General features: G+C 35.7%; 5 protein-coding genes across 5 annotated transcripts; 2 read left to right on the top strand and 3 right to left on the bottom strand.

Annotated features, from left to right (window-relative positions):
• Window positions 1–148: 148 nt before the first annotated feature.
• GCK72_020669 (uncharacterized protein) lies at window positions 149–2,493 on the bottom strand (the record flags this gene model as incomplete). The annotated part of the gene is made up of 7 exons (XM_053733729.1): window positions 149–192; window positions 1,620–1,746; window positions 1,791–1,848; window positions 1,897–1,988; window positions 2,036–2,133; window positions 2,193–2,363; window positions 2,409–2,493. The coding sequence occupies 7 exons, from the start codon at window positions 2,491–2,493 to the stop codon at window positions 149–151; spliced, it is 675 nt and encodes a 224-aa protein (XP_053582642.1).
• Window positions 2,494–2,791: 298 nt separating this feature from the next.
• Window positions 2,792–3,618, top strand: GCK72_020668 (uncharacterized protein; the record flags this gene model as incomplete). Its single annotated transcript, XM_003097830.2, has 5 exons — window positions 2,792–2,868; window positions 2,917–3,120; window positions 3,166–3,282; window positions 3,331–3,484; window positions 3,538–3,618. 5 exons carry the CDS (start codon window positions 2,792–2,794, stop codon window positions 3,616–3,618), a joined length of 633 nt encoding a protein of 210 aa, XP_003097878.2.
• A 2,044-nt stretch (window positions 3,619–5,662) lies between these two features.
• Window positions 5,663–6,009, bottom strand: GCK72_020667 (uncharacterized protein; the record flags this gene model as incomplete). The annotated part of the gene is made up of 3 exons (XM_053733728.1): window positions 5,663–5,716; window positions 5,767–5,908; window positions 5,966–6,009. The coding sequence occupies 3 exons, from the start codon at window positions 6,007–6,009 to the stop codon at window positions 5,663–5,665; spliced, it is 240 nt and encodes a 79-aa protein (XP_053582641.1).
• Window positions 6,010–9,418: 3,409 nt separating this feature from the next.
• Window positions 9,419–10,729, top strand: GCK72_020666 (uncharacterized protein; the record flags this gene model as incomplete). Its single annotated transcript, XM_003097864.2, has 3 exons — window positions 9,419–10,050; window positions 10,101–10,292; window positions 10,504–10,729. The coding sequence occupies 3 exons, from the start codon at window positions 9,419–9,421 to the stop codon at window positions 10,727–10,729; spliced, it is 1,050 nt and encodes a 349-aa protein (XP_003097912.2).
• A 354-nt stretch (window positions 10,730–11,083) lies between these two features.
• Window positions 11,084–12,251, bottom strand: GCK72_020665 (uncharacterized protein; the record flags this gene model as incomplete). Its single annotated transcript, XM_003097868.2, has 4 exons — window positions 11,084–11,163; window positions 11,212–11,856; window positions 11,903–12,103; window positions 12,146–12,251. 4 exons carry the CDS (start codon window positions 12,249–12,251, stop codon window positions 11,084–11,086), a joined length of 1,032 nt encoding a protein of 343 aa, XP_003097916.2.
• Between the last annotated feature and the right edge of the window lie 183 nt (window positions 12,252–12,434).

The following is a 12,434-nucleotide window of genomic DNA, read 5'->3' as shown; positions in this document are numbered from 1 at the left end:
CATTTTTCTTCTAAAATTTTTGTATCGATTTAATTTATTTGAAAGAAAAATAGAAAAGAACGTAATAACAAATAAAGAATATAATAATGGGAACATTAAAAAAGGAACTGGGAAAACATTTGTTAATTTTCGTTGATGGGATACGGGTTCATGTCGTCGTCGATTGGAGAATCCGATGCGCTTCGACGAGCCCTGAATAAGAATCTTTACTAATAATATTCAACAGAGTATGTCTGTCGATTTATTTGTTGCAAATCATAACTCCCTCCGTAGTGGACCGATTTTTATGAAACCTAGATAGATAGATTGGAAATTTCCCTTAGATGATGCCCGAACTTTTCTTTTTTCAAAAATATTAAATTTGACGTCTTCTGGAGACGATGCCGATTTCAACAGTAGAAAGCGTTCAGAAAAGGTGTGTCCCGACAGGGTGGTAGAAAGTTCAAAAAATCAATCATACTACTGACTCGAGAGCGCCCGGCAGCGCGTATTTGGTGTAGCGGTCTACGCAGATGACTCTCACCCATGGGGTAGTGAGTTCGTTCCCGCCAGGTCCTTAAAGTTTTTTGGTTTTTTGTTTTGATAAGAGCATAGATAGTCAGTATATGAAAGTTATAATAGAGAAAATAAAAGAAAACGATCAGGAACTTAGTAGGTAGACATGTTAAGAGTGAGATATTTAGGGGAATCAGGAAGTTTTGTTTTCTTTAAGAACTTTGAGAATTTTTGTGAAGCACTCAGGTACGAATGAAAAGGATTGAAATCAAAATAGACTAAATAAGGAGCTTCTTTAACTATTGAACTTAGAAATATGTGAAATAGTTTTAGTTTCGAAGTATTCCAGAGAAGAGAGGCGGAATCGCCGCCGAACAGTCCAAAATTTAGGAAGCAGAACGTTTTGGATCAAATTAAACTAAAAGAAGATTTCCGTGTATATGAAACAAAATCTTTAAAGAATTTGGGGAGGGAGGCGGCATCGCCGCCGATATGTCAAAAACTTCAAAAGACTACTTTCAACGCATCTTTTGAAGATGTGAAAAGGAAGTTCTCTTTTGATGAGGGCTTTCTCAGTCAGACAAAGAACACATTCCCTGTATTTAGTACAGTTAATTCTGAGACCCGTGATTTCTGAATGAGGAACTTTGTCGTAGCTCGGTTACCTTCAAGAAAAAAGCAAATTCTAGAATAAGAATTTGTTTAAATATGGCCTTAGTTTGCCATATTGCCACATTCAGGGGAGGGTGGCGGCATTGCCGCCGATCAATCAAAAGTTGAAACTTTATATTTAGAGAATCGCCTATTGATGAGAGGAAAATAGAGTTAAGTTCCTGTTCTTCTACAATAATTTGTCGGAACCTTATCAGAAAAGTAGAAGTGTTTAAATTGTTCTCTCTGGAACGGGTTGCTAAGTTAATAAAAACTACCAGCAATCGAAGAAAAGTTATAGGACCAGAAGAGAAGAGAATTCTGATACCCCGATTGTTTGAACCATGTGAGAAGCGCCGCAGGCGCTGTAACACCTAGAAGGGTGGTGTTGAGAAGGAGGTTCAGTCGCCGTTAGGCGACGTGAACCGACTGGTATTAGTATATTTTCAAGTTTTTTTTTCGAATATTCTTACATTCGAATATTCTTACATTCACATCTTGAATTGTGTAATTCTCCACATCTAAACCTGCTTCTCGGCGTCTCTGTCTCATTGCCTTCACATCGTCCCATCGGTAGTGCAAATGGCAGAATTTGCGATTCTGAAGACGATATTTGTTTTTTCTAATGCGGATTTCTAACTTACCGAGCAATAAACAAGTTGCTCCAGATCAATGTCGTATTGGTAGTTACGAAGGTTTTGTCTGTATTAAATGACTGCTGATTATTTATCCCCATAGGAATTGACTCACAGCGAATAGTTGATGCTTGTATTGATCACTGATTCCACAGTATCCCTCACTTGACGTCGATATTTGATTTCGTCGTGAGCATCGGAACCAAGCTTGATGAAAAACCTGAAAAGTTTGAATAGTTAAATCTATAGATTACTTTTTCTTTCTCACATACTTTTTCTTTCTCACCGAAATCGTCTGGTTCCTCAATCGAATCATGCATTGTTGTAATAGCGCGAGTAGAAGATTTGAATTCTGAATAATACTTATTTTTTCGACAATTCCTCGGAGTTAAGAAAAAAGTAATAACCTACCATGAAAATGTAGGATAGAAGGTTGTGGTTCCCAGTGCAAGTCGATCGTTTCAGAGCTCATCGGTTCCAAAATTTCGAAATTGTCTTCGATTGAGACATTGTTTGATATCCTATTCTCGAACTCTCCGATTTCTCTTCTTTTTCTAATAAGGGCGCTATCGAGAATTTCTTCTTCAATAACATTTTTTTCTCCGAATTTTTTTTCTTAACACTCACGTGTTTTTCTCCTGGTTTGAACCTTTCTTCTCTCCAATCGCTCCTTTTCTATATCGAATTTTTCTCGAATTGCCGTCCTTTTCATTTTTCTCTGAATACGGTAGTGGAATAAAATCAGTTAGAAAAACCCAAATAAGGTAAACGACATTCGAAAGAGACTGAAAATAAGTGAAAAGTGATAAAATTCGAATAATTAATAAAGAGGTTGAATGCTGAAAAATCAATATTCAAACTTTGGCCAAGACTTGGGGACCAGTCTCTCAACGCGGCGACAACCGCAAAGTTTGGCCAAAACTTGTGGTAGCCTTCTCCCAGACTTGTGGGGGCGAGGAGTTTGGCCTAGACTTGGCGACACTTGCCGAGCTGGAGTGGGAATTATTGTTATGGTAATCATAGCTCTTATTAGCACATCGTGGAGTCTGATATACTTTTTCAAAACTAAAATTGTGGAAGACAAACGGTGAGTTTTCGGAACAAAAGGGTTTCACAAAACTGATTGAGTTTTCAGATGTTTTCCTGTGTTTGTTGAGCCAAAACCTCCTGAATACATTTCCTATCAAACCGTGAAAAGTCAAAGTTGGGAGCTGAAATTTTTCTCAATCGATGGGTACATCGCAATAGCCATCAGTGTCTTATATATAATTCTAGTCGCTGCACTAGTTTTTGAGTTGAAGAGAACGCAGCAACGAAGGAAGAATTTGAAAAATGATAAGTGAGTTTTTCTTAAAGAGTTTCTTTGAAATATTTATGTACTTAGACCAAATAACACGTCATCATTGGTCATTGCAATGGCGGTGTCCACTTTCGTAACCGAATTGTTGTATGGTATGAAACATATGATAAATGTATTCCTATTTGATGGATGTGAAGAGCGGTGAGCGTTGAACTCCTCTGTATCTTTCATACTGTCAGAGATTTTCAGATTATACTTCAATGACTTGGACAATTTGGTGCTAGCTTTCATCATAGCCAGTTCTGCTCTCCACTTGTTCATTTGTATCATAATGTCTTCTCAGTATAGGGATACAGCAAAACGATTATTTTGGAGAGAGAAAAAGAAAGAGGAAAATGTGAAGGTAATTTAGTTAAAAATAGTTTAAAACTTTTAAGAGATATTTTTAATGTGCAGGCCATTTTGGTGGAGTCATCTGTTCATCCGACAACTATTGGAACTAACAAATCATCGGGAACTTTAAACAAAACATATTGATAATTAGATACCATTTGTTTTGTAAATAAAATGCTGATTTTGAATTCTATTCTACAGTTATCTGAATAAATGTCAATCAACTGGAGGTGTTTAAACTGACTACAGAGTAAAACTTAGCCCCAGTGCTTGTCGAGATAAGAGAATCACGTGCTAACCATCACCGAAAAACGTAAACACCTCGAAAGTTATGAGAGATCAAAACGTAACTGTTGATTGATTCAAAGTGACACCTTATTGATAACGGTTTGACCAGAAATAACAAGAAAAACTAGTGAACTGACGACAATGCCACTATCGGCAGCAACATCAGAACCGTTAACATCTGGACAGGGGAATGTAAAGCGGTGAGTTAATATTGATTATATTTGGATAATTTTTTGTAATTTTCCAGTATTAAATCACGAAACAGAAATTCAACCTCACGAACAAAACATTTATTGAAAAAGTTAAAATATGGTGTTCTAATTTTCCTGTTTTGCGGATTGCTTGCCCATCTGCTTACCACAATTGTGATGCCTCTAATCGAAGATTATTTTTTCAAAGCTGGTATGTTTTTTTTACTTTAAAAATCATGTTTCACGTTCTAAAGTTACAGGAACATTCAAAAATTCTACAACAGTTTCTTTGTTCAAATCTTGTACCACTCGAATTGTTGGCTTCTATGATGGATCCGGTAACCGTGGTATCTCTGAAAGCCAATTACAAAAGTTGACTCATGTCGTTTTTGGCTACCTTCAATTGACCTCAACAGGAAATCTCTTTTTCACCTCAAATGGAGCAATGAAAAAGTTTGTGGAGCTTGTAAAGAAGGCAAGACAATTAAATCCCGAATTGAAAGTCATGTTCTCAATTGGTGGATACATTGACTACGTGAACTTCCCATCTGTCTCTGCAAGCCCTGAGTATAGGAAGTGAGTTTTGTTCACGCTCACGTGTGCAATTCTCAAATATCATTTCAGAAATCTAGCAAAATCAATCAAGGTATTCATTCAACATCATATGGTTGATGGCGTGGATCTTTGTTGGAAATGGCCCACGAAATGGGAGAATCGGGACGCTTATGTTTTGATGCTATGGGAGATTCGAGCCTCGCTGGAAAGTATTAGAAAACCTCTTCTGTTGACAATTGTCTCACCAAGCTATGATTGGCCTTGGTATAGAGACACATTCGATTTGCATGGAGTATCAAAAATTGTTGATTTTGTTCATGTGAGCTCTGTAAGATATTACGGATACTTTGAAGAAGGGAAGGGGAGCCCTCTTACCGGTCCTTCCTCTCCGTTGTACTCTGGAATTGGCACAAAGGAAAATGCGAATGTCGACTGGTCAATGAAACATTACACATGCTTAACAAAACAACCCAGAAGAGTCAATATGGGTGTCCCATTTTTTGGAGCATATTGGAAAAATGTGGAGGGTCCGATTGATGCTAAAGGAGAGATGTGGTTCACCGCTAAACCAAAAACTAAGGGATCTGATCAGTACGAAGGTGGGTATATCCCATGGAGAAATATGAAGTCAGAGGAATGGAATGTATCTTCTGCTACGTGGCATCAAGATTCAAGGACACCATTTATTTGGCTACCCGAAAAACAAAAATTCTTAGGATTCGAGAATGCTAAGAGTTTGAGAGAAAAAGTTGAATATACAAAAGCCCATAGTTTGGGAGGGATAACGATCTGGTCGATTGAGATGGACGATGATAATGATAGTCTGTTGAATTCGGTCTATTCTGCTGATTTGTGTTATAGTAACAGAAATGATACGCTTAATTATAATTGTGACTAAATAAGAATTACTGAATTTAAAATAAAAAATTGAGTCTTCTCTGTGATGACCAATTTTCAATTGTTTCTGAATTAAAAAAAAACTTTGTTGCAATAATTGTAGAACACTACGGAAAAAAACAAATATGTTTTTATATGATTCATTAGAAACAGGTTTCATGAAAAACAGTGCTATTATTTTGTTAATACAAAAGTATACTGATAAACTAGTTGCTCAGAATTAGTGTTCGATTTTCCGATAGATTGCAAGCTGCATTTCACACATTGTTCGCTGTCAATTGCATTTGGGTCACCTTCTCTTCTCTCTTTTCCTACAAATTTAAACAAAACGATTTTGTAATCGCAGTTAATAATTACTTACTATAACTGGATAGCCACATCTGATGATTGCCAAAGCAGTATCCCGATATTGAGCTGACATAAAAACACAAACAATCATATGAATGGCAGTCGTACCAGAGAGAACATATGTGAAGAAATTCTCGATACCTTCCAATAAAAAGCTGAATAATGATGATATTTGTGACTGATAAAGACATAAAAATGCTATGAACACTAACCCGAATCCGAACTGGAGTTGAAAAAAGTCAATTGGAGATATCATAAAAACTATTCCAAGGGGAAGTTCGGCTATAAAAAATGGCACTGTTAAAAACAGTACTAATCTCGATGTGTTCTTAGAATCTGCTGCAGCGGAAGAAGATCCCAATTTTTGTTGACGTTCTCCTGTTTTCCTAATTTCTCGAATCAAGACAAATGTAATGATTGGGAAAAGTATGCATGGAGCTATCTAAAATTGGAGAAATGACGACGCCAGAAGAAAAACACGTAAATGAAACGTTTTGAAGTTTTGAGTCAGGAAAAAACTCACTTGAAACGATTGCGTCAAGAGTCTTATGAATTCGCAAAGCTATTCTCTCTTCGGTTTGGAAAAAACTAGAAAGTTTGGTAGTATAAAAATAGACACGGTATGGTGGATATTGTTCGCACTTATAGTTATCATTGAATAAAATAATTTGATATTTATAAATATCAAAGATATTAATAGGCGCAGAGAACAAAAAGATTCCAAAAATCACAAAGTATGCAGACTTTTGTTTTGAGAGAACATCAATTCTTGGATTCAATGGATATTTGATAACGAGGGTTCTTATAAGAGCGATGCTGAAAATGAGCCATGTGGAACAATTTCTACAATAAAATCGAATTGATTCCATTGCATTTTTGATAAACAATATTTTGTAATCTGTTTCTTTGGAGTAGCACACATTAATAACTCTGTATAAATAAAATATTTCAGTACGAACATCATATGATAGAGAGATTATATCCATTACTGCAAGTGCCAGTAGAATTACAAAAACGGGGGAAGTTCTCAATGGCTTTCTGGATAGAACAATGATATGAAAAATATTGACAAGGATACAGAACGCAGCGAGATACACACCATTTTCGTACAATCGACGTATAGAAATACGATTGAAGTTTACTGTGAAAACGCAGAAGAATTGACGAATCAAATTGTTCTCGACTTCGAACCAATTTTCTTCGACGCAGCGTGTAGAATTGGTAAAATGGTATTCAGAAATGTTCACTTGTCTTATATTTTCAAGTGACATAGTACTTGTGTAACCTGAAAAGAAAATATTTTGGGACAACACAAATGGAAATTCGTAGCGATTTGTTGTTTTCCTGAATTGTTGGTGTGACGCTCCTCCCTCATATAGTGTATGTAGTCCAGTCTGATCTCATGATCAACTACATCTACTCTGTAGTGTTTATTACTCTCACTCAGTGTGCTGCCCGAGACTGAAACAGGACATTTCCGACCGGATATTTCGCAACTGAGCATTTCGAAATCGAATAGCACATTTAGTGTTTCGATGTATCGGTTTCAAAATATTCGATTTCATAACCACCGGTTGCAAACCGTCTGATTTCAAAATGTTCGGTTTCGGAACGTCTGGTTACGAAATGTCAGGTTTTGGAGATCGGGATTCTATTACTAAACAGAATCAGGCAGTTTTTCTTGACAAATATCACTACATTCAATTTTTGTTTTCTCAAAATGTTTTTCTTTTCAAGTAACACATGCATCATGTCACTTGTCATTTTTCAAAGTTTTCTCAGATTACAAAAAGAGACCAATGCACATTATTCTAAATATGAAACCAAACCGTTGATATCACTTTAATGATAGCTTTCGAAGTTTTTCGACCTTTGCTTTTAAAAATTCATAAAAATTTGTCATTTTTCTGCGTGATCACCGGTGCTCAATATAAGAGATCACCTGAAGTTCCAGAAGCCCAAAAGCTGAATTTTTCAGAATTCATATCTCGATTCAACACGAAAACCACTACCACCACAGAAGCATACAAAGTTTATGAGCCCGAATTCTTTGAAATTGAACCTTACATTGCGGAGTATAATGTGAGAGTAGCGACTCTTGGAGATATGGTATTCTCGATTTTCGGTATCTTTCTGAATCTATTTCATTTCACGATTATTACCCGAAAGCCATTAAGAACTCAGTTTGTGTTTCAAATTCTTATTATCATTTGTCTCTCTGACATTATTTTTTTTTTCTGGTAGTATTCTTTGGGGTTTTTTAGACGATCTTCTTGGAAATACGTGCCATAGTTCTCGCCCAAACTCACATAACATCTGGAGACCCATCATCATGTCATTGCAACACACAGTTAAAAGTTTATCTTCTCTTTTAGTTTTACTGTTATCGGCTCTTGAAATTGTTTCACTATCCTTGAAGTTTCCAATCAAATTTTTCCTTATTTTTGGATTCGCAGGACTGTGCACTGCTTGGCAAGTTTGGTATCAAACTCGTTTTTTCGATTGTCGACTGGATGTCGACTATGATTTATTTTATTCTCAAAAATTTATAAATGACTGCATGAAGTGCCTGTGTGTTTCTATTTACATCATCTCAATTGTCATTCAATTCGTGAAACTCCAAAAAGTAATTAGGAAGAAGAGTTGGAAAGATGAGTGAGTATATCTTGTCTTTGTTTCTGTTTTTACAAATGTTTCAGTCAAATAATTCTTGTACTCATAATTACTTTGAGTTTCTTCACAGAATCTATTGACGCTTGTGTTTTATTTTTCGATCGTGTTTACCTCAAGCCTTATGAGTTGATACAGTGAGTCAAAAATGTCAATGTATAACATATTGTTTTTTTACACAGAATTTACTTTGTCAACTTCCGAACCAATGCTAAAACACTAACCACTATGAATTGTGTAACACATTGTTTTATTTGTATGCTAATTTCATCAGATTATATGGATACAGTAAGAAAATGCTTGCGGAGAAAAAAAAAGGAGAAGGGAAGCAAAGAGGCAGGGCGAATTTTTAAGGTGTGTTTTCAGAAATCAGTCACAATTAGCTCAATTGGCGGGGGAGCTACTGCTTAACATGGCTGGAAATTAATACGTTTTGATTTTATCTCTCCTGCGTTACCTGTAATTCTTGAATTTCATAATAAATTCAGTTTTTCTTTTTTATTACCACATTGTAAAATAAACCGCATTTTAAGATGCAAGTTTTTGAAACAAGCAATCTAATATCTGATTTTAGGCTCCAGAATTCCAATTTTCGGATGTTGAAGATAGAAAAGAGATGTGTCGTCTGCTACGTGGCATCAGAATTCAAAGACACTATTTATTTGGCTCCCCGAGAAACAATAATTTTTAGGATATGAAAATGCGATAAGTTTGAGAGAAAAAGTTGAATATAAGAAATCCCATAGTTTGGAAGGGATAACAATCTGGTCAATTGAGATGGACGATGATAAAGATACTTTGCTAATCTGTGTTATAGTAACAAAAATGATACGCTTAATTATAACTGCTAAACGTCATTATAGCGAAATGATTTTTAGAAAAACCTTTTCATATAAACACCTCAAACTACAATCATAGGGTATACGAGCTCTCTTGTTGTCCAAATTCACCAAAGTTTTAATCTCATTTCTCCCCAATTTTCTCATTCTCAAGCCATGAAAACCAATAAACTTTCCCGTACTTCTACTATGGACCCCTATGATTATTTTACCGATGACTTTATCTATAGTGATCCGTTTGGCAGAGGATACATCAATAACGATGACTATCTCACTGAAAATTTTCAACAAATGGCAGAATATTACGCCAGCATTTTAGGAGTACTCCATCAGATTTATGACATCGCGGTGGTCGTCAACTTTATAGTGAACATTCCTCACTTATTTATTTTATGCCAAAAAGAATTGAGGTCCAACTTGGTTTACATCATCATGATTGGAATTTGTCTCTGTGATTTCATACATTCTATTGGTAAAATGGCGAAAATTTTCATGACATGGCATATAATATACCAGATAGAAAAGTGTCCTGGTGTCTACCCGTATTATCATATTTTTATCGATGTCTTCTCAAATTCCACTCAAATTATGAGCCGACGATGCTCAGCGTTTCTCGCGTTGTTCATCGCTGCGTTTCGCTCATTTTCCGTAATTTTCCCGATGAGTTCAGCTGTCAATATTCTGATGAAAGCTAGATCTGCATGGCTGATTGTGCTGATGATCGGATTGATTTGTGGTGGATGGAGTGCGGTTTACTCTCAATGCACAATAATTGAAAAACTTCTGATGTGAGTTGAGATGGTATATTTCTATTTTTCCGGAAACTTCTCTTTTTTAGGTGTCCTGGTGGCTACACACCTAGCTACGTAATGTATATACATGTGACCACTGGGAAAGCTGAAAACCTATTTCATTTGATTGATGGGTGTATTGTTATCACAGTGAGCTTAGTGTATATCGTGATGGCTCTAGCGTTAATGATTGCTCTAGCAGCGGCGCAGAAACGGAGGAAAAATTTGAAGAGTGATAAGTGAGTCTAGACTTTAATTCAGAGTGAGTTTATAAATATTGATTGTATTTTTGATCTACCAACACATCTGCACTTGTTGGGACTATGGCTGCGACGGTGTTCATCTCAGAGTTTGCCTACGGAGCGTTATTTATTTTCAGCTATATTTATGTCCAAGATTTTAAAGAACAGTAGGTGCAAGGCATTTTTCAAAAAAATAAATAAATTTCAGAGCATTTTTCGGGGAGCTAGAAGTTGTTGCTCTCACATTCTCCATCGGAAGTTCTATTGCCCATTGTTTCATTTGTTTCTGTATGTCTTCTCAGTATAGGGATGTTGTAAAGAGATTTTTGTGGAAGGAGAAGAAAGAAGTCAAAGTTGCCGCTCCGGAATCTTCTATACATCCAACAACTGTAGATACTACGAAAACTTCAAACTCTTCTAAAAGAACAACTTAATTTTTTTAAATGAAATCATTTTTTGAAAATTTATTTAGCTTAAATTTTTATAAAAAACTCAAAAAATAAAATATTCCATTAAAAACAAAACCAAAATCATCAAAAACCGGAATCCTTCCACAGAATAAGAATCCAAAACAACTGGAGCCCCACAATCCCCTCCGGTATAATTCAAACTTCTTCGATACATAATCATTTCATTCACTATCACTCCAAAAAGGTTGCAAGTTCCATTTGTATAATTGAATATGTTCGGGTGGTTGTCCTGAATTATTGCAACACGGTTATAAAAGCTTCTTGTGAATATGTTCTGAAATTTTGGTTAGAACTGAAAATCTGTATTATACAAAATTGTTACATTACCCTGACACTGGAGCCGATTTTCGGATTCGTTAAGTTCTTATTGGATAGAATTTGAACAACCGGCAGCGTATCTGAAATTTGAAATCTCAGTTATTTTTAGTCATATAACGCTAACAAACCATTCAAAGAAATAATGAGAGTCAGTTTGGGCAGAAAACTGAAATCCACCAGTTGAGTATTCCTAATGATCAAAGTACCAAATAGAGTGTACACTCTGATCAGCTTGTTAATATGCTCCTCATCGCCAGACTCAATCACCAGGTTACCAATTATAGTGAGACAGTTGTTTGGCAATTTGTCCATAGATTCAAAATAACAGAGGCCTTGTTCATCAAACTCGCAAGCTTTGGCATGAAGGTTAATGAAATGAAAACTGTCAAAAAAGTTAAATTCATCTTCAGTTAGACAAAAATCGGGATGCAAGTTTTCAATATTGCCGGTTTGAAACGGATATGTTTCATAGTTAACATTTTCGAATTCTTCTAATGCTGAAAGTCCAAGCCTTGTCATCTCCGGATTGTCTTTCAAATTGAAAATGATTTCCGACTCTGCATACACTTTGAAATACTTCAGATTTGTCAAAAATGACAAATTTTGAATATTGGAGTTTCGAATTTCTAACTTTCCCAATACGGTTTGCACATTCGATAGAGGTGATAAATCGGTGGTTTTCGTGATATTATGTAAGACTAATCCGTTGTAAAACCGTGTGCAGCTTTGGTAATTAGATAGAGAAGAGGCATTTATTTGGTCTCCTTGGCACCCTGAAATAAGTTTTGATCTGGTGGATATTGTTATTCAGAGATCTACCACAATTCTTCAAGTTCCCTTCTGTTGTTAAGTTAACCAAATCTATCAGTTGGTAGCTCCAGCATAAACTCTCGAGGTCCAACTTTGGATTGTTAACTATTCGAAACTTGCACATATTCAAGCTCTCGAACATCAAAGGCCTCATATTTTGGAGACCTCCTATATCGGTGAGTTGAGAGTTGTTCTCAATGATGAACCCATCTGTTTCAAAAAATTTATTTCAAAAATTAAAAAAAAACTCACTCGGCTGACACCCAAGTCTAAACTCATTATTTTTGTCAGGTGTTAAAAACGAGAGACTCGACAAATTGGAGTTTTCCATTCGTAAACCGCCGACCAGAGTTGACATATTTTGGAAAGCTTTTTTCAACTGATTCACTGATAAATCTGTCTTTGAGTTTATCACAATATGAGCATACACCGTACTGCATTTGGGAAATTTTTTAATAGTTTTTGAAGTAATTTCGGTTTGATTGAAAATGCATTTTGTGTCTGAACATTTGGAATAAACGGAATTTATGAATTTCTTTTT

This window comes from Caenorhabditis remanei, chromosome V, assembly GCF_010183535.1.
Source record: "Caenorhabditis remanei strain PX506 chromosome V, whole genome shotgun sequence".
Classification (NCBI taxonomy): Eukaryota; Metazoa; Nematoda; class Chromadorea; order Rhabditida; family Rhabditidae; genus Caenorhabditis; species Caenorhabditis remanei.
The sequence above is the reverse complement of the archived record's forward strand: the minus strand, read 5'-3'. Positions and strand labels throughout refer to the sequence as shown.